The sequence below is a fragment of the Camelus ferus genome, chromosome 3 (assembly GCF_009834535.1).
Source record: "Camelus ferus isolate YT-003-E chromosome 3, BCGSAC_Cfer_1.0, whole genome shotgun sequence".
NCBI classification, from domain to species: Eukaryota; Metazoa; Chordata; class Mammalia; order Artiodactyla; family Camelidae; genus Camelus; species Camelus ferus.
This window is the reverse complement of record NC_045698.1, coordinates 63559217-63583132: the sequence shown is the minus strand read 5'-3', so window position 1 is coordinate 63583132 and position 23916 is coordinate 63559217. Positions and strand designations below refer to the sequence as shown.

At 36.1% G+C, this 23916-nt stretch overlaps 2 protein-coding genes and 1 long non-coding RNA gene across 12 annotated transcripts in view; 2 read left to right on the top strand and 1 right to left on the bottom strand.

Annotated features, from left to right (window-relative positions):
- The window catches only part of KIAA0825 (KIAA0825 ortholog), a 349875-nt gene extending 345412 nt beyond the window's left edge, over nt 1–4463 (top strand). For all 7 annotated transcript variants that reach the window (XM_032476137.1, XM_032476164.1, XM_032476157.1 and 4 more), the window contains one exon: nt 2719–4463. In XM_032476137.1, coding sequence (XP_032332028.1) covers nt 2719–2884 — 166 coding nt within the window. In that variant the 3' untranslated portion in view covers nt 2885–4463. The remainder of the gene's footprint in view (nt 1–2718) is intronic.
- The window catches only part of LOC106730296, a 76889-nt gene extending 63139 nt beyond the window's left edge, over nt 1–13750 (bottom strand). Inside the window, exon 1 of the long non-coding RNA XR_001366751.2 lies at nt 13674–13750. This is a non-coding gene — a long non-coding RNA (uncharacterized LOC106730296). The remainder of the gene's footprint in view (nt 1–13673) is intronic.
- Nucleotides 13751–13802: 52 nt separating this feature from the next.
- The window catches only part of FAM172A (family with sequence similarity 172 member A), a 362785-nt gene continuing 352671 nt past the window's right edge, over nt 13803–23916 (top strand). For 3 of the 4 annotated variants that reach the window (XM_032476172.1, XM_032476171.1, XM_032476168.1), the window contains exon 1: nt 13804–13951. The gene's annotated coding sequence lies outside the window, so the exon portion shown is untranslated. Of the gene's footprint in view, nt 13952–23916 lie in introns of all 4 variants that reach the window. The other variant, XM_032476170.1, reaches the window with a different exon arrangement.

Below are 23916 nucleotides of genomic sequence, written 5' to 3'. Positions count from 1 at the left end.
GGTTTCTGTAAGGATACGCTTTCACTACAGAGTTGAAATATAGAGAAAACTGGGGAACAGACAGTTCAGTTCATTGTGTTTAACAATTTGATGGATTATCTTCTCTTCCAATAGGTTTTTTTTTAATACAACTGACTTGTTTTTGCACTGTGTTAACAAAGCCTAAAACTATGATAGAATTAGAGATCAACTTCCCTCAGGAACTTATAAATGTGAAATATTTAATAATACTTGTGATAAATAAACATGGATTTCAAATCCCTAATGTTTTTATTCAGTAAAAGTAAAATTTTAAGGGAAATGTAGTTCTAATATTATTTTACTGCTATATTTGTCATAATTTCTTATATATTTATGAAATAATTTCTTTTTAATAAGCAGAAAGCAAATATAAGAAGGTTGTGGTAGGTAAATAACTTTGCCTGGTTTCATTAATCACAACAGCTCATTTATACTGTGAAGTGCCTATAATTGTCATGAAGCTTCAAAAATCCTTATCTTAGGTTCTATTATATATACAATTCATTTAAATTACATTAATTATACAGATTTTTTAACGAAGCAGAGATTGTGCTTTCAATTTTCACAAGTAGAGACAATGATCAAAATATTTATGTGCATATTACATATTTTGTTCTGTTGACATTCATAGTTCATTTACTCAGTATAATATTAGCACCTTTGCATGGGAGAAAAAAGGCAAACCTAATTTTTAATATTTGGATTTCTCTTTGAGTATTTATGTGAATTTTAGAAAGTTTTTTTTTTAATATCTAACCAAATTCAAGCAACATTTTTCAGGGAATAAAATATTCAACTTTTTTTTTAACATTAATTAATAATGCATGTAGAACAGTTTTAAAAACATGGGTAATACTGCATTTACTCCAGAGTGAGTTCCCGATTTCAATCCAAAGATAGTTGGCCAAGTGACATTAACATTCTGGGCCTCAGTTTACTCCTCTATGAAAGAGGAATAATAACATTTTGTGGTAAAGATTTAAAGATTGTTATGTCAAGTGTTCAAAACAATGCCCAGGCCATAGTTAGTGCTACCTAAGTATATTATGTTATTAGTATTTTCCTACTTGGAAGGAGTTCAACTTAACATGCAAATTAGTGATGCCCAAGTTCACTTACATAAAATGGGTAATGACAGTTTTTTTATCTTCAAAATTCCATGAAAGCAGTATAAGGTAACCTTGTAGGCTAAATTTTAAATCTCAAAATAGTGAGCTCAGGAGTATTGCTCCTTATGACATGATTTAAACAGTGTGGTGGCAAAAAAATCTCCTTATCCTTCATGTTGCTGTTAAAACCTGTCTGACCAATGACCCATCTCTGACTACACGGGGACATATGGAGAAACTAAGATGGTAAGACATAGCAGTTTGTGGATCCAGCCAAGGTGGGGGCTGGGAGATGAGGAGAGTCCCAGGGAGAGGATGAAAAAGCAATGTAAATTAAACCTAGGCTGAATCTCTCAGATTATCCTCTTTCTCTACACTCTTTCCCCTTCCTTCTTCTCTCATTATATATACCACCTCCTAGGGCTGGCCAGGACATACTGAATCCAACACTCCAACCAGGAAACCTGTGTGTGAACAGGGATCCTACTAGGAGGTTTCTATAGAAAATGTAATGCCCTTGCTTTCTTTCATCAAACAGAATCAGAAAAATCTCACCTCAAACTCATATGCTTTCCTTATATGTGGTAGGCTGTTTGTTATCCCGGAGTCCTGACTATGATAAAATTGGGGGCTCCAGGAAGACATTCAGTGAAGAGCTGCTTGTCTGTTGTTAGAAATCCTGATTCTTTGAAGCCCTTCTAGTAGAGGGTCTCTTAGAATGTATCAACGTTGGTTTTGAAATCATTTTGTGACAGCGTATCATGTTAGATGGCTTAGGGTTTGGTAAAAATAGGAGTGAGGAAAGAAAAAGGAAATATATACAGACAACTCCTTGCTGGAGTGCTCGGTTAAGTGTGCCAAGGCCAGTCCTGGGGCAGGGACATATATGAGAGAGGAAGGAGGGGAAGGAAGGATTAACCATGCTAGGGTGATTGTGTACTTTGTGAGACTATATACATATATAGTTTCATTTTGTTCTGCATCTCCCAATCACCCAGAATTAGAAAATCTTAATTTTTTTTTAAGCAAATGCTCTATGGAACCTTGCTAACAATTTGCTGCTTTTCTTGGATGATTTATTTTCAATACTTCAAATAGGATCTTATTTCTAGGACTAGACAGAACTGCCATTAAGGTATATCCAGTTTACCCTGGTATTCTTCTTGTGGCCAGAGTCTTCCTGCAAACCTCTCTACAACTTAAAGCCACCAATCGGTTGATCGGTGAGGGAAAAATACTATAAAAAATATTTGCTTATGAATTGCTAATTCTAGATTTTATTTATATGCATGTATACCCTGGGAAGCCATACATTTTTAAAATCTAGAAATATTGAAAACTCATTTAAAACAATACTTTAAAACTTTACCCTGGAGTGAAGCTCGTTTGACTATTTTCCTCTCCCATTCTCCTGGCCGACTCTACAGAAGCAGTGCCAATGAGTTGTGTTGCCCAAGAGGCCATGAATAAAAGAATAAAGGAGAAACACTCAATAAACCAGTGACTACACATATGCAAGCTCTGAATAACTGAGTGTTGACTGTAGTTTGGAAGTTACAAAAATGCTAAGATGTGATTTTTCTTTTAGGTGGGAAATGAGGAAGGATGAAAGACTAGAAGAAGAAGAAAAAGCAATGCTGGAACATTTAAAACGAATGTGCGCCATCCAGAACTCTTCTGCCTTAGATAACGCAGAGGAACAGTCATCTGCAGAAAACAGCAACAGCTTTATTTTAGGAAATAATCACATGTAATGGAGTAGGATTTTTACTCTAGTCAGAATGAACCTCAGATGTGCTGTGAAGCATGAAACCAATGACTGACTAATCTCTGAGCTGCAGAGGAGTACAGCTCATAAAGAGTAAAGTGCTACATTTTTTATTTTAAAAATAATTCCGTATGTTTTTCTTTCCTCAGTCGTCTTCTTAATATGTTATAGCTGCTGCCATCTCGTGTTCCCTTTGAATTATTTTTTTTCTTCTTTCAGGCTTGAAGTATCTACAACAACAGGCAAAATTTTGGGGAATCTTTTCCCTAAGAATTTTTAAATACAATATTTGGATTTTCAGTTACAGTCACATAGTCTCCCGAGGGTCATCTGAAATTTTAAAATGAATTTTGTAGCCATAGCCCAAGTCCAGGTCTTAATTGCCTATAATACCTACCACTGTACCAGCCTCCTTTCCCATAGCCTCTTTCTCATCCAATTTAGTTAAATCAGAGCCACAAAAAGCACTCTCTTGAAGTATAACTTTAGTAATATCTCTGCCTATAGTGGTTTTTCAAACATCAAACTTCCAATCATATGCTTTCAGAACCTATCCCCATTGGTACCAAGTTCAGGCAACTGCCTGTCATCCTCTTGGCTCAAACCAGACGCTTGCCATTTTTCCCAGACAGAAACCATCTTTCTCCCAAAATCATGTTCAAAACTCACTCCAGCAATCTCTTATCCATAGTTTCTTTTACTTCTCTTATTTCTATTACATTGATACACACACACACACACACACACACAGGAAGGAAAAGGGAACATGTTCTAGTGCCCTCTATGCCAAGTACAGTTATATTTACTACACCCTTCCTATCAGTAGCTAATATTAGATTATAAAGACCTTGAGGGCCTTACAACATAATATGAAGTCTCCCTTTATAACAATGGTCTCCCCCAAATAACTACTATAGTTATTCATCTAGTGGGCAGTTAATAAACACAGTTGTTTAAATGGCTGTCATTGTAAGAAGAAGACAATTAGACTTTTGAGCAATCTCCAGTACATCTGGAAGAAGCCTTATATCTTGAACTATTTTAGACCACATGACACTGAACATCATAGTTTCTCATGTTCTCAGGTTATTCATGTTCCCACATTCTGTGATTTTTATAAAATATGTATATGCTACATGATTTCCAAAGGAAAGTACTTAGGCATTTTTCAAAGAGTAAAAGCTTGGATTGCAGAGGCCACCTTGGAAAATTTCTTACATTATTTCCTTACATAAAAGCACATAAATGGCCATGTAGCCAGCTGCCTGCCAAATAACAAATTTTAGTTTCAAAGAATATACTTTAGTTGGCCAGGATAATCATGAGCCAAGTGTTTTAAGACATGATTGAAATAATTTCTAAAAATTCTATGCAGACCATTTAAAAATGGTAAATATTCATGAGAATTGGACTTCCCATATAATCTTACCTATAAACAATTACTATAACAACCAATATAAGTCAACAGTTGACTTTTTCAGCTTAGTGATGGTCTATGTACTTAATCTGTATAACTATGTGTTAGTAGAAAAGACACTAAAATAGAAAGTGAAAAAAAAAAAAAACTGATCCAAAACCAAAATAAAATAATCTTATAGGATTTCACATTTGGGTTCTTCTGTTTTCTAATATATCTAAACATCATCTGTTAACACGATTTTTTATTGAATCTGTACATTTCTGTATTAATCCTGCGAAGTGACTTAGTTCCTCTAGAAAAGAATTTCTATGGCTCCCTTCTGAAAGGAAAAAGGTACAGTAAGGAGAGAATGAGAGTCGTTGGAAGGAGAGAAAAGTAGAAAAGAGAGAAGAGCTTGCATCTAATTTCTGTACTTGTTCTATGAAATTACTGTAGCCATAAGTGCAATAAAATTTATAATTGGGAGTGTTAAATGGCAAGCTATTGATTTTTCAGACCATTTTGACTTTATACTTAATGTTTCTTAAAGTATGATAAAAAGTGATACTTCAAAACAATTACTCTTTCTCATTTATTTTTGTGTAAATAATAGGAATGAAGCTTAATATTTAATAAATCTGCATATGCTTATTACAGAAATATTATCTTCTTATGAAATGTCATCTTCCTTCTGTTTTGTTTAACTGTATTTTTATGTAACTATAAAGAAGTATCTATTTTATTGGCTATGTTAAATTACTATGTTAAAGTAGTACGAATTAACTTTTTAATAAACACTTTAAAATACCTGGATAACATGGACTTGAATTGAACAGGTTCACTCGTACACACATGTTTTTAACTAACTATGTACTGCAGTACTACATAATCTGCAGTCAGTTGAATCTGTAGATGCAGAACCATGGACACAGAGGGCCATCTGTAAAGTTATACCTGGTTAGGAATAGGTACCCCTAATCCCTGTGTTGTTCAAGGTTCAGCTGTATAGATGATAATGTGTATTTCAGATATTTTACACTTTGTCATCTCTGCTAAGCAATGTTCTAAAACTACCAACCAAGAAATGGGAAAAATAAATCACTGTTTTGTCTACTACATCAAGACACAATATAGCTATAATGTCAAAAGTTAAAAACAGAGAATCTTAAAAGCAGCAATAGTGCACATAGCAGTTCCCATAAGACCACGAGCAGATTTTTCAGTAGAAACTTTGTAGTCCAGAAGGGAGTGGCATGATATATTTAAAGAGGTGGAAGAAAAAAACTTCTAATCAAGAATATTCTATATGGCAAAATTGACATTCAGAATTGAAGAGAGAGAGTTTTTCAGACAAGCAAAAGCTAAAAGAGTTAATCACTACTAAACCAGCCTTACAAGGAATGTTAAGGGAGCTTTTTAGCCTTTACACTAAAAAGAAAGGGTAAACTAAAGAGAAATAATTAACAAGAAAACATATGAAAATATAAATCTTACTGGTAAAGGCAAATATATAGTAAAGGGAATGAATTAACCACTTATAAAGGTAATATGAAGGTTAAAAGACAAAAATAAATATACCTATAAATAAAGATACCTATAACTACAATAATTAGTTAAGGAATTTACAAGATAAAAAGATGTAAAATGTGACAACAAAAACAAAACACTGGGGGTGGGTGAAGAGGAGAGTAAATACAGAGTTTTAGAATGTGTTCAGATTTGTTATCAACTTAAAATAGCCTGTTACAAATATAAATTGCTGTATGTAAGGACCTTGGTAACCACAAAGCAAAAACCTATAGTAGTTATACAAAAGAGAAAGAGAAATCTAAGTATATGACTAAAAAAAAGTCATCAAGACACAAAGGAAGAAAACAAGAAGAAAGGAATGGAGAGGAACTACAGAACAGCCAGAAAACAACTAGCAAAATGACATTAAGTACTTATCTATCAATATTATTTCAAATGTAAATAGACTAAATTCTCCAATCAAAAGACAAAGAGTGGCTGAGTGGATAAAAAAAAAAAAAAATCCATACACTGCCTACAAAGACTCTCTTCAGATGTAAGAACACCCACAGACTGAAAGGTACAGAAAAAAGATATTCCATGAAAATGGAAAAAAAAAAAAAAAAGCTTCAGTAGCTATACTTATGAGACAAGATAGACCATATAATCAATCAAAATTGTAATAAGAGACAAAGAAGATCATTACATAATGATAAAGGATCAATCCAATAAGAAAATATAATATTTGTAAGTATTTATGCCCCCAACATAGAAACACCTAAATATATAAAGCAAATATTAACAAACCTAGGGGAAGAAATAGACAGCAATACAATAATAGTAGGATACTTTAATACCCCACATATATTAATAGATAGATCATCCAGACAGAAAATCAATAAGGAAACATCAGCTTTAAACAATGTGTTAGACCAGATTAAGTAAATAGATATATACTGAATATTCCATCCCAAAGCAGCAGAATACACATTCTTCTCAAGTGCACATGGAACATTCTCCAGGATAGCTTAGGTCACAAAACAAGTCTTAATTTTGGAAGGGTGACCACAATGGTAGGAAACTAGAAATCAATTACCAGAAGAAAACTGGAAAATTAACAAATATGTGGAGATTTAACAACATGCTACAAAACAACCAATAGGTCAGAGAAGAAATCAAAAGAGAGATAAATATCTTAAGATAAAAGAAAACAGATATATAACATACCAAAACTTATGGGATGCAGCAAAAGGCATTTCTAAGAGGAGTTTATAGCTTTAAATGCCTACATCAAGAAACAAGAAAATTCTGAAATAAACAATCTAACTTCAAGGAACTAGAAAAAGAATAAATGAAGCCCAAAGTTAGTAGAAAGAAGGAAATAACAAAGATCAGAGAAGAAATAAATAAAATAGAGACTAAAAAGATGACAAAAATATCAATGAAAACAAGAGCTGATTCTTGGAAAAGATTTTTAAAAAAGGACAAACCTTTAATAAGACTAAGCAAGGAATAACTAATAAATAAAATAAAAAATGGGAGGAGAGCTGTTAAAACTGATACCATAGAAATACAAAGAATCATGAGACTATTAATGAAAAATTATTCACCAACAAATTTAGAAGAAATGATTAAATTTCTAGAAACATACGAAGTACCAAGACTGACTCATTCAGAAAACAAAAAAAGTTCAAGACCACATGGATTCACTAGTGAATTCTCCTAAACATTCAAACAATAAAATACCCATTCTTCTCAAACTCTTCCCAAAAAAGAAAAGGAGGAAACACTTTAAGACTCATTTTATGAGGCCAGCATTACACTGATAGAAAATCAGTCAAGGAATGCCACAAGAAAAGAAAATTACAGACCTGTATTCTTGATGAACATGGGTGCAAAAATCCTCAACAAAATATTAACTAACCAAATCCAACAATACAATAAAAGGATCATAAACCATGATCAAGTAGAACTTATGCCAGGGATAGAAGGATGGTTCATATACCTGCAAATCAATCAACATGATATATCACATTAACGAATTGAAAGAGTAAACAAAATCAATAAACCACTGGCTAGGCTCACCAAGAAGAAAAGGCAGAGGGACCAAATAAATAAAGTAAAAAAATGAAAGAAGAGAAATAACAACCAGTATCACAGAAATGCAAAATACCATAAAAAAGTACTATGAACAGTGATATGCCAACAAAAGGGCAACCTAGAAGAAATGAACAAGTTTCTAGAAACATACAGTCCACCAAAACTGAATCAAGAAGAAACAGATAATTTGAACAGGTGGATTACTAGAAGTGAAATAGTATTTACAGCAAAAAAAGTCAAGGACTGGATAGCTTCACTGGGAAATTCTGCTAAACACACAAAGAAGAACTTATATCTACCTTTCTCAAACTCTTCCAAGAGACTGCAGTGGAGGAAATGAAGCCATCATCACCTGACACCTAAACCAAAAAAAGACACTACCAAAAAAAAAAGGCCAATATGTTTGCAGAAATACTCAACAAAATATTAGCAAACCAAATACAACAATCCATAAACAAGATCATACACCATGATCAAGTTGGATTCATTCCAGGGTCACAGGAATGGTTCAACATATGCAAATCAATCAATGTAATACACCATATCAATAAAAGAAAGGACAAAAATCACATAATCATCTCAGTAGATGCAGAAAAAGCATGTGTTAAAATTCAACACCCATGTATGATAAAAACTCTTACCAAAGTGGGTACAGACAGAACATATCTCAACATAATAAAAGCTATTTATGACAAACAAAAATATGTTACATTTCTTTACACTAACAATGAAATATCAGAAAGAGGATTTTTTTTAAAAAATCCTGTTTAAAATAATCACATCAAAATATTTAGGAATAAATCTAACCAAGGAGATGAAAGACTTATACACTGAGAACAATAAAACATTGATAAAGTACATTTAAAATGATTTAAAGAAATGGAAACATATCCCATGTTCTTAGATTGGAAGAATCAATATAGTTAAAGTGGCCATACTACCCAAAGCAATCTACAGATTTAATGTGACCCCTACCAAATTACCTGTGACATTTTTCACAGAACTAGAACAAATAATCCTAAAATATATGGAACCACAAAAGGCCCAGAATTGCCACAGCAATATTGAATAGAAAGAACAAAGCTGGACTTATAACCCTTCCAGACTTCAGAGAATACTACAAAGCTACACTAATCAAAACAGCATGATATCATCACAAAAACAGACATATAGATCAATGGATCAGAACAGAGAGCCCAGAAAGAAACCCACACACGTATGGTAAGTTAAACTTGACAAAGAAGGCAAGAATACACAATGGAGAAAAAACATTTCTTCAGCAACTGATGTTGGGAAAGTTGGACAGCTGCACATAAATCAATGAAGTTAGAACACTCCTTCACACTATACACAAAAATAAACTCAAAATGGCTTAATGACTTAAATACAAAACATGACACTATAAAACTCCTAGAAGAGAATATAAGCAAAACATTCTCTGACATAAAGTATAGTATCATTTTCTTAGGTCAGCCTCCCAAGGCAAAAGAAATAAAAGCAAAAATAAATGGGACCAAATCAAACCTACAAGCTTTTCGCAGCAAAGTAAACCCATAAATAAAACAGAAAAACAGCCTATGGACTGGGAGAAAATATTTGCAAACAATGCAACTAATAAGGGATTAATTTCCAAAATACACGAAGAGCTCATATAACTCAATAGCAACAACAAAACCCAATAAAAGAAAAATGGGCAGAAGACCTAAATAGATATTTCTCCAAAGAAGACACATAGATGGCCAACAGGCATATGAAAAGACGCTCAACATGGCTAATTATTAGAGAAATGCAAGTCAAAACTAAAATGAGGTATCACCTCACACTAGTCAGAATGGCCATCACCAAAGTCTACAAATAATAAATGCTAGAGAGGGTATGGAGAAAGGGAACCATCTTACAGTGTTGGTGGGAACGTAAATTGGTGCAGTCACTATGGAATACAGTATGGAGTTTCCTTAAAAAACTAAAAATACATTTAATATAAGATCCAGCAGTCCCATTCCTGGGCACGTATCTATAAAGCTCAAATTTGAAAGGACATATGCAGTCATGCACCCCACTGTTCACAGTGACAGTATTTAAATAGCCAAGACACGGAAACAACCTAAATGCCCATTGACAGAAGAATGAACAAAGAATATGTGATTGATACACACACACACTCTGAAATATTACTCAGCCATAAAAATGAATGAAATTCTGTCATTTGTAGCAACATGGATGAACCTAGAGATTATCATATGAAGTGAAGTATGTCAGACTGAGAAAGACAAATGTAAAATTTCACTTAAACGTGGAATCTAAAAAATAGTACAAACAAACACATTTACAAAACAGAAACAGACTCAGAGATTGAAAACAAACTTATGGTTACCAAAAGGGCAGGGGGTAGGGGAAAGAAAAATGAGGATTATGGGATTAACAGAGGCATACTACCATATTTAAAATAGAGAACAAGGATTCACTGTATAGCACAGGGAATTACAGTCAACACCTGTAATAAAGTGTAATGGAAAAGAACTGTAAAAAGAATATATATATATATATATAATATATATATCCAAATCACTTTGCTGTCACCTGAAACTAACACAGTATTTTAAATCAATTATATTTCAATTAAAAAAATAGCAAGTTCAGTATAATCCAAAACATTTAAATACTAAAAAAGATGCAATCAGAAGTAAAGAATTAAACAACTGGAATTTAAAAAACATTAGAAGGAATGAATAACAGATACAGAAGAATGTATAAGTGATCTGGAAAACAGAATAATGGAAATCATCTAATCAGAAGAGCAAAAAGAAAAAGAAATTTAAAAAATGAAAACATTTTAAGAGATCTCTGGGATTACATTGAACGTACCAACATTCGAATTTTAGCGATCCGAGGAGGAGAAGGAGAGAGAGAAGGGGGTCGAAAATGTATTTGAGGAAATTATGGCTGAAAACTTTCCAAAACTGAAGAAGGCATAAGATATCCAGGTAGAGGAAGCACAGAAGGTCTCAAACTACTTCTCTGTCTCTTCAATTTGGGGGCAGCAGTTTTCCCTGTGACTTCAGTACTCTGAAGGATCTAAGAAGAGATGTTGATTTTTAGTTTGTTCAGCATTTTTCCTTGTTGTGAAGATAAAAATGGCTCATTTCCAAGGTCCAAACTCTTTACATATTGAACTGGAAAGCTCTAAATCACTTAAAACAGTCCTCTTTCCCAGCAGAGTCCTGACCCAAAAACATGGCTAGAAGGAAGCGGGTATGGTCTGTTTTGCCTTTGTTTCTCTACCTTTTACTTCTCTCTATCCCACACTTAATTCTGTTACTTCAAGGTCCTTCAATGTCAGCTCAGGAGTGGGAAGAAAAGGCTATTGTAAATTATGATTGTGGTCCCCTTGGTAACAAACGCCCAGCTGTTGGTGCTTTCTGTCATCAGGTATTTTCTATATTTTTGTTTTGGAGGTTCACCCAATTTCAGGAACTCCAACATTGCCATTCCCTGATACATGGGACAAATGCTCTAGCCAGCACCTCAAAATTCCCATATGGTTCCTCTTCTGGTGGCTTACTTCACACAACCTCATTCTGTTGATTGGTTTGCTTCTCCTTTCTTTCTACGGGAGTTGCTTCTCTTCTTTTCCAAAACAATTCTACCCTAGTGTTTGTTTCTCTCAAACAAGATACACTGAAGTCCTATGCCCAGTGCCTCAGAAGGTGACTTTATTTGGAAATAAGGTCATTAGACAGGTAATCAAGTTAAATGAGGTCACTGGGATGGGCTCTAATTCAATATGTCTCATGTTCCCATAAAAAGGGGAAATTTGGACAGAGATAGCACGCACAGAGAATGCTATGTGAAGATAAAGGCAGAGATTGGAGTGATGCATCTATAAGCCAAGGGGCACCAAAGATTGTCGGCAAACCCCCAGAAGCTAGGAGAGAGGCATGGAACAAATTCTCCCCCACAGCCCTCAGAAAGAACCAACCTTACCTACACTTTGACCTTGGACTTCTAACCTCCAGAACTGTGGGACAATAAATTTCTGTTGTCTAAGCCACCTAATTTCAGGTACTTTGTTACAGCACTCCTAGAAAACTAATACACCCAGCCATGTACCCACATCTACTAGCTGCTGGGAAAATGTGACAATTATTATCTCTTTACTCTGTCACTGCAGGAACCCTCAGTCAGTCTCTTGCCTTTAAATATTTTCAAGCAAGAGCTGGTAAATCATCTTTAAGATTGCCATTTCCCAAAGTCCAAGATTATTGGCCAAATTCCCATCCCTATTTCTAAAATATCTCTTATCACCTGCTTCCTCAAAGGCAACATAGGATGGCCCAGGACCAGATCATTCAGACTCTTATGGGTTTATGAAGAAAACAATTTTGGATTTTATTCCATTTGGATAGAGAAACTCTTAAAAGTTTTGATAAGGAACGTAACAAATTCTGATTTGCATTTCAAAAGAATTTCTACAGCTTCCAATTAGAGACTAGAGTGTAGAGAGGTAAGAACAGAAGCATGCAGAACAATTAAAAGACAATTAGAGCACCAAGTGAGAACTAGAGTATAGCTGCAGAGATGGTGAGAATTGGTTAGATTAGGATACCTTTTGAAAAGAGTGCCAATAGATTTTGCTGAGGGACTGAATGTGAAACATGAGAGAAGAATCAAAGTATGACCTGAACAATTGTAAGAATCAATGTGCCATTTATTGAGATGTAACAATATGCAACAGGAATGGGTGAACAGGTTCTGGAGATACAAAATATAGTTTGGAATGCATGTTGAACATCCTAATAGATATGCTGAATAAAAGTTATATATGTTAGTATAGAAATCAAAGAAATCGTAACTGGGAATGGATATTTGGAAGCCATCATCATAGCAATGCGGTATAAAAGACAATGAAGGGAATTAATGAGATCACCTGGAGACTGAAGGTGGCTAAAAGGGGAAAGAGATCTGGGGCACACGAAAATTAAGAAATGAGGAAGATCCGGCAAAGGAGAATCAAAAAAGCCCTGTGAATTCACAAAAGTCAAATGAAGAAAGTGTTTCAAGTTTCAAGAAAGAGTTTGTCGTTAACTGTGTCAAATGCTGCTGAATGCTTAAACAAAATGAAGACTAAGAGTTGCCTCTTGGATTTATCAGGATTGTTTAAATGCCCTGGTATCTACAAACTCCCCTTTCATTCTAACATATAAATTACCTAAGAGGCCTCACATTCAAGTGTGCATAAGAATTACAGATCTAGAGTTTATGCTTAACATATGCATTCTGTACTTAGGGAATTTTCATGGGTGACTTTTACTATCAGGGATTTTGCCATAAAAGCTGAGTTTAGAACAAAAATTATCATCACCTGCCAACCCCCTGTTAGGGAATGGGACCATAGCTTTCCACAGCTGTTTCCAATTTATCCTACTAGTACTGAGGAAAAAGAGCAGTGTTGGGGAGTTTATACTTAACTACCTATTTTATGTAAGTCATAATTCAGAGGCAAATTTAATTTTCTAAATCTAGATTTTCCTACCTCCTGTCTTTTCTGAGTTGAATAGACCAAGTGATGCAGGATGGGCCGTGAGTGGGAGAGTGGGCAATTAGCTGCAACTACACTCCCGCAAATGTTTTTTAAATTTTTGGAGAACAAGGCTTCACACAGGCCCCGCGCTCTAAGGCTACTCAGGAAGGGGTGTCCCTCACTTCCGATTATAGGGCGACGCAAAGCCGAGGAGAGTCCGTAGGGAAAGTACAAGACAACTCTTACCTCCCACCGGCCTCTCTCTCCCAGCCCGCCTACCGCCACAGGAACCAGCCCAGCGACCACGCCCCGCCTATTTCCGGATTGTCGTGGCCGCCGCCGTCGCGTGCGCAATGACGTTTCAGTCTCCTGCGGACCCCGGAAGTGCAACTCGAACTTGGTCAGGGCGCGGATCCCGAGAGGGAAAGTCATAACAACCGCACGAGGGAGTTCGACAGAAGAACTGGAAGGCCACGCCTCTCCCCGCCTCCCCCCGCAGCCCTGTAGCTGGGGGCAGAGCTCAGGTAGGACCCGCGTTTGGCGGGGTCAGGCCCAGGCCGATATTAGAGGAGGGGGCTGGCCTGGTTCGTCTCGGGCGGGGGTCGCTGGCGCGGAGGCTAGGGGCTGCCCCGAACCACGCTGCGTGTCTTGCGGACACCTGTACTCTGTGTCTGGGACCCCGCTGATGGGCAGCTTCCGCTTGCCATTGCCACTTACCAGGCGGGGCAGGACACATGTGTTCCCAGGATGAGTCTCCTTACACTTGGACGTATGGGGTTCTGGCAGCATAGAGATTGTAGCTCAACGGGCCTTCCTACGCTTTTTCAGGAGGGGAGGTATTGAGGTTCAATGGTTAAAGATTTTTTCTACAGAAATTATTATCACCTGCCAAAGCTTTACCAGAAACCGTTCACTGCAGACAGAAGATTAGAGTGCATTTGTAAAATGCTCTCAAAACTTGTAACATGCATGAGCGCTCGTGAGACATTTCACTGGGATGAACTCTTAATTGAATACTTTGGACTTCGAACTAAAGTTAGGTGTATTTTGGAAGCAGTCTTCTCCCTCATCCAGAGATTTAACATATTCTTCCACTGCTCCAGAGTGTCTGGTAACTTAGTTTTTGGCTATATTTATTGACAAGCAGTATTGTTGCATTGATCTATTTCCCCAAATCATCTGAAAAGTTGCAGGGGGAAAATCCTATGGTTTTCAGGCTGGTGAATGCCTTGTACTGTTTATCAAAATAAAGTGCAATGTGATGCAATGTATGTTATCTTTTTGTCTTAAAGCAGTATTAGAGGTATATTCTTCGTGTTTAATTTTTATCCCTCATTGTGAGGGACAGATATACTGTTTTCATTTAGTGTATTCAGAAAAATAAGTCAGAGAGCACTTTTTTGACATACTGCTACCAGGCTTCTGTCTTTTTAACTAGGTGTTCCTTCCACTTACTAGTGAAGTCTAAACCAGGGATGCTCTGGATGGCTTTGAGGCAGTGGATGCTGCAATGCTGGTATAAGGTAGAATAGTACTAACGCCAGGAGAGCTGTATGGCCTATGAAGCTATGAACATGCATCTTTTCAATCAAATAACAGATATTTACTGGCCTCCTTCATCGTGCCAAGTAGCGTTCTAGGTGCTGGGCTTAGAATAGTGAACAAAATATGTAGTCTTTGTATTCCCTGGAATTTACCTTGTAGTAAACAGAAGGGCAATTAGCAATATATCGAGTAGTGATAACAGCTATGAAGAGAAAGAAAATACATTGAGGGGAGAGGGAATTATGCAGATTGCTATCAAGGGTGGTCAAGATCAGCCTTTCTCATAAGAGGACTTTTGAGTAGAAATCTGAATGAAATGAGAGAGTGAGCCCTGCTGGTATATGGGGACCAGTGTTTTAGGCTACAAAGAAGGCCCTGAGGCATGACTATGTTTGGTATATCTTGGAATAGCAGTGGTATAGGCTTGGAGGTATCAGAGTTTAAAAATCTCAGGACTATTTATTCAGCGATTTGTGTGTGCATCAGAGATTTTGTTTATTGACAGTCTATTTTTCTCAGCTTTCCCAGCCAGACCTCTTTGAGGAGAATCTGTTGTCTTCAGATATGTAGAAATGTTTCCACGCTTTTCATTAGCGCTAACAAAATTAAGCACTATTTACTCAGTTATACGTAACTTGTGCTGTCTGTTTTAGGGTCAGATTGGGTTTATACAGTGGCCATGGATAACTAAGTAACAAGTGAAATAAACTAACTTATGTCAACTTTACTTTTCATTCTCTTTTTTAAATTGTGGTAAGGTATACATAACATAAAAGTAATCGCTTTAACCATTTTTAAGTGTAAACAGTGGCATTAAGTATATTCATATTGTTTGCAATCATCACTACTGTCTATCTCCAGAACTTTTCATCTTCCCCGGCAGAAACTCCATACCCGTTAACTCCTCATTCCTCCCTCTCCTCAGCCCCAGGCAACCACTAGTCCACTTTCTGTCTTTATGAATTTTCTATCTCTGCTCTAAACACTTCGTGTAAGTGGAATCATAAAACATTTGTCCTTTTGTGACTGACTTATTTTGCCCAGCGTAATGTCTTCAAGGTTCATCTCTGTTGTAGCATGTGTTTTTCTTTTAAGACTATACCCAGAAGTGGAAGTACTGAATCATGTGTTGATTCTATGTTTAATTTTTTAGGGATTGCTTTACTGTTTTCCACAGTGACTACACTATTTTACATTCGTAACACCAATACACAGAGGTTCTATTTTCTCCACATTCTCACCAGCACTTCCCCACATCCTCACCAAACACATTTTCTCTCTCTCTTTTTTTTTTTTAATAATGGCTATCCTAATGGGTATGAAGTAGCATCTCAATGGTTTTTATTTCCTAATTATTGGTGATGTTAAGCATCTTTTTATATGCTTTTTAGCTATATATACATCTTTGGAGCACTATTCATTTATTTTAAGGTCTTATTTTAATAGAAATTTTTGCAGGTTTTTGAGGTTAAATTTAAAAAAATTATTGAAGTGTTGATTTACAATGTTAGTTTCAGGTGTACAGCAAAGTGATTTAGTTATACATATACATACATATATATTTTTCTTTTCAGATTATTTTCCATTATATGTTATTACAAGAAATTAAATATAGTTCCCTGTGCTATGCTGTAGGTCCTTGTTTGTTTCATATATGGTAATGTGTGTCTGTTAATCCCCAATCCCTAATTTCTCCCTCCCTGCCCTTTCCCTTTTGGTAACTATGGTTTGTTTTTTATGTCTTTGAGTCTGTTTTTGGTTTGTAAATATAATTTGTATCTTTTTTTTTAGATTCGACATAAGTGATATCATACGATATTTGTCTTTCTCTGACTTACTTCACTTAATATGATAATCTCTAGGTCCATCCATGTTGCCGCAAATGGCATTATTTTTTCTTTTTTATGGCTGAGTAGTATTCTTGTGTGTGTGTGTGTGTGTGTGTGTGTGTATGCATGCCACAACTTTATCCAGTTGTCTTTTAATGGACATTTAGGTTATTTCTATGTCTTGATTATTGTAAATAGTGCTGCTATGAACATTGAGGTGCAGGTGTCTTTTTGAATTATAGTTTTCTCCGGATATATGCCTGGAAGTAGGATTGCTGGATCATATGGTAACTCTATTTTTAGTTTTTTAAGGAACCTCCATACTGTTTTCCATAATGGCTGGACCTAACTACATTCCCACCAGCAGTGAAGGAGGGTTCTGTTTTCTCCACACCCCCTCCAGTATTTATCGTTTGTGGACTTTTGAATGATGGCCTTTCTGACTGGTGTGAGGTGATACTTCATTGTAGTTTTGATTTTCTTTTCTCTAATAAGTAGCAATATTGAGCTTCTTTTCGTGTGCCTGTTGGCTATCGGGATGTCTTTGGAGAAATGTCTGTTTAGGTCTTCTGCCCATTTTTTGATTGAATTGTTTGTTTTTTTGATAATAAGGTGTATAAGCTGTTTGTATATTTTGGAAATTAGTCCCTTGTCAGTCGTGTCATTTGCAAGTATTTTCTCCCATTCTGTAGGTTGTCTTTTTATTTCATTTATGGTTTCCTTTGATGTGCAAAACCTTTTAAGTTTAATTTGGTTTGGGGTAAATTTTTTAAGGATTAAGAAGGCAGACACCTTGTCTTCTGTTAGTTTCTTAAATCTGGAATACTGTAATTGTAAAACCTTCAGTTGTCTGTAGACCAAGTACATGCTGTAACTCCAAACTTAGAAGTAAAGACCAGTAAAGCATCTTTTGTAACAATGAATGAGCCTTTTAGTATCAGACTTTGATGAAAACAGTTCTGAAAAGCTGAAAATCATCCTTACCTGCTTTACTTTTTTCCTCTTGTTTAGAAGGAAAGGAGTGTATTGATTAGCCAAAATAGCACTGTGACTGTGAAGTGGATCTCTTTTGTCTGGTAGCCGAGAAGTGCAGTAAACAGAAGAGATAAAAATGATGAAGAAATAGAAAAAGAAGTGTTGGATAGCAGTATAGCAATTGGATGTGGCCAGATGGAGAATGGCAAAGGAGATCAGTAACAGTAATGGACCGTATGCACTAGAGCTGACAGCAGAGGAGAGGCGACCTGGCAACAAAATGACAAAGTAATATAGCTTTACAGATTGGAAGGGGATGGGAGATAGGGTGAAAATGCAGATCACTGGCTACATCTCAGCATGTGGCTCTGAAGTCAGTCACTTGGCCTTAAGTAATTCAGTAAGGCCTACTGTATACCAAGTAGCATATGTCAGTTCATCTGGTTCAACAGTTAGTGTTTGGAGGATGTGCAGTGTATGCAGTCCTCCGGGAGTAAGCTAAGTTGTTCATACTATGTATCACATCATTTCCATCCATAGAGTAATGAGGTTTTATTGAGTAATTTAATGAGTAATTGTGTAATTTAATAATGTTCAGCATTGCTAAGAAAATTTTTTTAGATTATCTGTTTAGGAAGAGAAGGAATTTTTTAATTCAGAATGGCTAATGATGCACTAGCTCAAGGCAATACATCTTTTTTAAAAACTGTTGAATGTTTTGTACACTACTGTTTATTAAATATTCTTTGGGTACTTCATTTAGCTAACTATTTCAGTTATAGAGCTTATTTAAGTTGTGTACTTTGCTTTAATATAAAGTAATGAGTGAAAAATGGTGCCACAATTTTGCCACTCTTTGGCAAATTGAAATGGATTAATTTCCTACAGATGAGGTAGCAGACGACTGACTTGCTCAAGGTTTTACAGCTAAGTTAAAGACAATTTAGGAATAACAGTGCCATACTGCTTTCTCTGATATTGTATTGTTGTCTCTTTTTTTGAGAGTGGTTTATTTTGCAATATAGATACTGCAGTCTAAAAAACTGAAATAATTTTTGCTGTAGAGAAAAATATCACTGTGAAGACAGATCATTGAAGCAAAGCATATATTGTATGTTTCCATTTCTTTATAGCAGGTTGGATGTTTATTTTAAGTATAGTCTAGGTTGATAGTGTGCTTAGGGTTGATTTGCTCAGAGGTTAGAAAGGTGCTAATGAAACTCAGATTGTAGATTTGGGCCTTGTAGGGCCCTTTATTAGCTAATTATGGGGATGATAACAGCTAATACCCAACAGCGTAGCTGCTAATGGCTGTGGGATATGGCTAGTATTCCTATCCCCCTGCTAACCACATAGGCATCATTTGTGACTCGGTATAAGAAAGCAGCAGGAAGGATACTATATGCGGCTCAAGAGGCACAGTACCTCTATTTAAAAAACAATTCAGTGTTAACATGCAAGGCAATGAAAGAATGTGATACCCTTTTCATCTACAAAGCATAGCTTAGTTTTGTGTGCCTTGTTTAAAACATGGAGCAAGGTAGAATTGTGGTATAACTCAAGGTGAAGCACCTATCAATTAATCAGACTTCTCAATTTTTAAAACTGCTTCACTGTCCATGACTTCACAGGGAGAGACCATCAGAAGCTCCATGTTAGGTACTCTCCTGAACTCTGTCCTATATGCTTTTTCCCTTCCCTGACATTAATCTGAATTAATTTCCACGTGATAAACCATAACCATGCGTATAACGGTTTTCAGTGAGTTCTTTGGGTCTTTCTAGTGGATTATCAAACCTGAAGAGGCTTGTGAATCCTCTGAACTTGTAATTGGTGTTAAAAGTGGAGGTAATCTGTGTGGACTGTGCCATCTAACTCCGTAGTTGTTCAAAACCTTTCACATCTCCTTTCTCTGCTTCTTCCTTCCTCTGATTAGGGGCAAAAGTGGCTTTAGCTTTTGAAGGCAGGACCAAATGAATGGATGATGTTGAAGTAACCTATCTTCTAAGATTGAGGCTACTTGGAAGAGTATCAAGAATATTATAACACAAGTGTCTCCAAAAGTGATGCTATCCCATGATACTTTCTAATGGCTATGAACCCAGTTGCATTCTCCTAAAATTCGTATGTTGAAGCTCTAACTCCCAGAAAGTGATTAAGGTTAAATGAGGTCATGTGGGTGGGACACTGATCTGATAGGATTAGTGTCTTTATAAGAGACACCAGAGATCTCACTTTCTACCTTGTGAGGACACAGCAACGAGCTGGCTATCTAAAAGCCAGAAAGAAAATTCTCACCAAAACCCAACGCAGCCATACGTTGATCTGGAACTTCTAGCCTCCACAGCTGTGAGAAAATAAAATTCTATTGTTTGATATACTCAGTATTTTATTATGGCAGCCTGAGCAGACTAGTATACCAGTTCATGGCTGATCTTTTATTTTTCTTAATTAGTGATTAAATTTCATGTGCTCTGGTGGAGGAATGTTGAGTTCAATGAGCTGAGTTTCTCTTCAACCCACTTTATAGTTGAATCATCTGATATTGTTAAAAAAAACTTGAAAAAAGAAGTTGATCAGAAAGGCCTCAATGGAGACTGTTAGAGTACCTGCCATCTAAAGTGACTGAGCAAAAAAAGTTGGTGTGTGAAAGTAGAAGAAAGAAAGAAGGAAACATGGGATGAAAAAGTATAGGTGGTAGGAACTTTCCTGTAGGCTGAATTCTAGCCTAAACTTTATACAGGGTAGCTCTAGGCTTGGGTCTAGTATCCAACAAAGTTGGCTTTACTGGAATCCATTTTGAACTTCTTCCTCCAGCTTCAAAGCATTTCTATCTATATCCTGTTCTCTTAGGGTCTTTTCTTACCTTTTTTCTAGGTGACTAATATGATAAAATCAGTTTGTGCTAGTGGATTTCAGAGGTGATTGTGATAAGAGTATTGTTGTTTATAGGTAATAGTTCATTATTTTGAAATAGTGTAAGTGATTATAACGGTGAAAATTTAATCTGCACTAGGATACTGCAAATACTTCTAAGAAACTAGACGATTCCATTTTATCATTGAAAACAAACTATTTAATTAAAACAAGTTTATTTATTCTGAATATTTTTCCTCAGTAAGAAACATGTATAATTATTTTTATCCAAACAAGCATATGTGTTTGTGTTTTTTAACTGTTCCAATTAAAAATGCAAGGTTTCTCTCCCTCTGTCTCTCTCTTTCTGTCTCAGTGAAGAAAGATCAACCTCTAATACTGAAAAAAAAAGAGTTATTTAAACTACCTTTTCTCTATTTTTTAAATCCAAAGACAGTTAAAGAAAGCAGCATTCCTGTTTTGGTAAATCCACAAGTAGCTCCTTTCCCTCATGGAAAATAAATCATTGCTGAATTGGAAAATCAGTAAGCAGTTCATTGATGATGAGAATGAAAGAATGTCAGAGCTGTCCACTAGTTCACTGGGGATTTAAATAATATGTTGTCTTTTGCTGTGTAACAGATTATCTCAAAATTTCACAGTTTCAAATGAAAAACATCTATCATCCCCCATAGTCTCTTAGGGTCAGGAATTTAGGAGCAGCGTAGCTGGGTGGTTCTTGTGAAGGATCTCTCACAAGGTTGGTGTCTAGGTGTCAGCCAGGGCTGCAGTCATCTGTAGTTTGACTGGGTCTGAAGGATTCACTTCCAAGCACACTCAAGTGCCTGTTGGCAGGAAGCTTCACTCATTCATCACATGGGCCTCTGCCTCCATAGGGCTGTTCAGCAACTTGGCTTTCTCAGAGCGAGTGATCTGAGAGAGTGAGAGAGCACTCAAGATGGAAGCCACGATCTTTTATAATCTCAGAAGTGTGATACTGTCGCTTGTCCTGTTTACTGTTGGTCATACAGATCAACTCTGGTATGGCATGGGAGGGGAGTACATGAGGATGTGAAATCCAGGAGGTGGAATGCTGGCTGCTACAGTCTGCCTTCCAGCCTGCAATGGTTCATGTCCTTCATATGTGTGAAGTATACCTACTGCTTCTGAAGGCCCTCAGATGAATCAGTCTATTACTATATCATCTCAGTCCAGAATCTCATCATCTAAGTCAGGTCCAGGTATAGATGGGGTTCCTTGGATGTAGTTCCTTAAGCATAACTCCTTGAGTACACTTCTGTTCCACTCACTTGCCTCTGCTCATCCCCCTCCTCCTCAACACCTAGTCTACAGTGGTGAGACAAGGATAGGATAACTGCTGTAGATGGTCTTGTTCCAAAAGGGGGAAAATGGGAGACACAAAGGTGTCACTGGTTCATAGCAATTCTGAGATGCAGGTTGGCAAATATTGGACACTTCTTGATCAGGTCTCAAGCCTAGCGATATTTATTCATGTTTTCAGCTTTGCCTTCAATACTCTTGCTTTTACCTGTTGCTTTTTTCATGAAATGTTTCAGGTGTTTGTAGGTGAGTAGTTTTCTCAATCTGCTTCCTGCCAGTAAAATTTTAGGGTCCAAAGGCCTTACTTCATTTAGGATATGTCTACTTTTTTAGATATTAAATTAAAAGTTATATTAAAATCTTTTATACATCTTGTGGGTATTCTGTGAATTCTATTGAGCTGCATTTCTTTAGACAAAAGCCATATCTACACGTTTCTTTAAGATAAATCCTTGTGTATTTCAGGCTCCTGCTAAGGCTGAGGGACAATACCCTTAAGCTTTCTAGAAACTTTATTGTTTGAAAGGATCAGTAAGACACACTCTATTCTGTTTACAGAACCTTTTGTCTGACTGATTAGTATTCTAAGGTATCATCTTTAATATTTCTGAATTTTAACAGAAGATTTTCAGTCTTACTTTCAGCATCATCTTTGAATCATGTTTTCCTGGTGGTGCCCTGTATTTGATCTTTGATCAGAAGACATTTTTTAATTTTAGCATCATTTGTCTTCTGGAGAGGATTTTTTGTTTAATAGACTTTATTTTTTAAAACAGTACTGGGTTCACGGGAAAACAGAGTGGAGAATTCAGATTTCCCTCACACCTCATGCCTCTAGACTGACACAGCCTCCCCCATTATCACCATTATGCATCACGAGTGGTACCTTTGTTACAGTCAGTTAAACTACACAGACATATCATTATCACTCAGAGTCTATACTTTACATTAGGATTCCCTCTTGGTGTTGTACATTCAGTGGGTTTGGACAAATATATAATAAGTACCTACCATTACAGTATGAAACAGAATAGTTTCAATGCCCTAAAAAATCTTTGTTATGTCTATTTACACCTCCTTCTTCCCTAACCCCTGGCAACCACTAATCATTTTACTGTCTCCATAGTTTTGGTTTTTCCAGAATATCATATAGTTTGAATTATGCTATATGCAGCCTTTTCAGATTGGCTTCTTTCACTTAGTGGTATGTATTTATTTTGCATTTAAAGTTCCCCCCCATCTTTTCATGGCTTGATGTTGATAGCTTTTTCTTAAGTGCTGAATAATATTCTATTGTATGGATTACCACAATTGATTTATTCATTCACCTATTGAAGGACATCTTGGTTGTTTCTAAGTTTGGCAATAGTGACTGAAGCTGCTCTTAACATCTGTACACATGGTTTTGTATGGGCACATGTTTTCAACTAATTTGGGTAAACACCAAGGAGCATAATTCCTGGATTGTATGGTGAGAATATGTTTAATTTTGTAAGAAACTGACAAATTGTCTTCCAACATGACTGTACCATTTTGAATTCTCACCAACAATGAATGAGAGGTCCTGTTGTTCCATATCCTTGGCAACATTTGGTGTTGTCAGTGTTTAGGATTTTAGCCGCTTTAATAGGTATGTAGTGGTATCCTATTGTTTTAATTTGTAATTCCCTAATGATATATGATGTTGAACATCTTTCATAAGTTTATTTTCCATCTGTATATCTTCTTTGATGAGGTGTCTGTTCAAGTCTTTTGCCTATTTTTCAACTGAATTTTCTTACTGTTGAGTTTTAAGAGTTCTTTATGTATTTTGGATAAGATACCTTTATTAGATATCTTTTGAAAATATTTTCTCTCAGTCTGTGGCTTATCTTTTCATTCTCTTGACAGTATCTTTTGCAGAGCAAGTCTTGGCTCCTTTTTGTTTAACAGTTCTTTTTTTT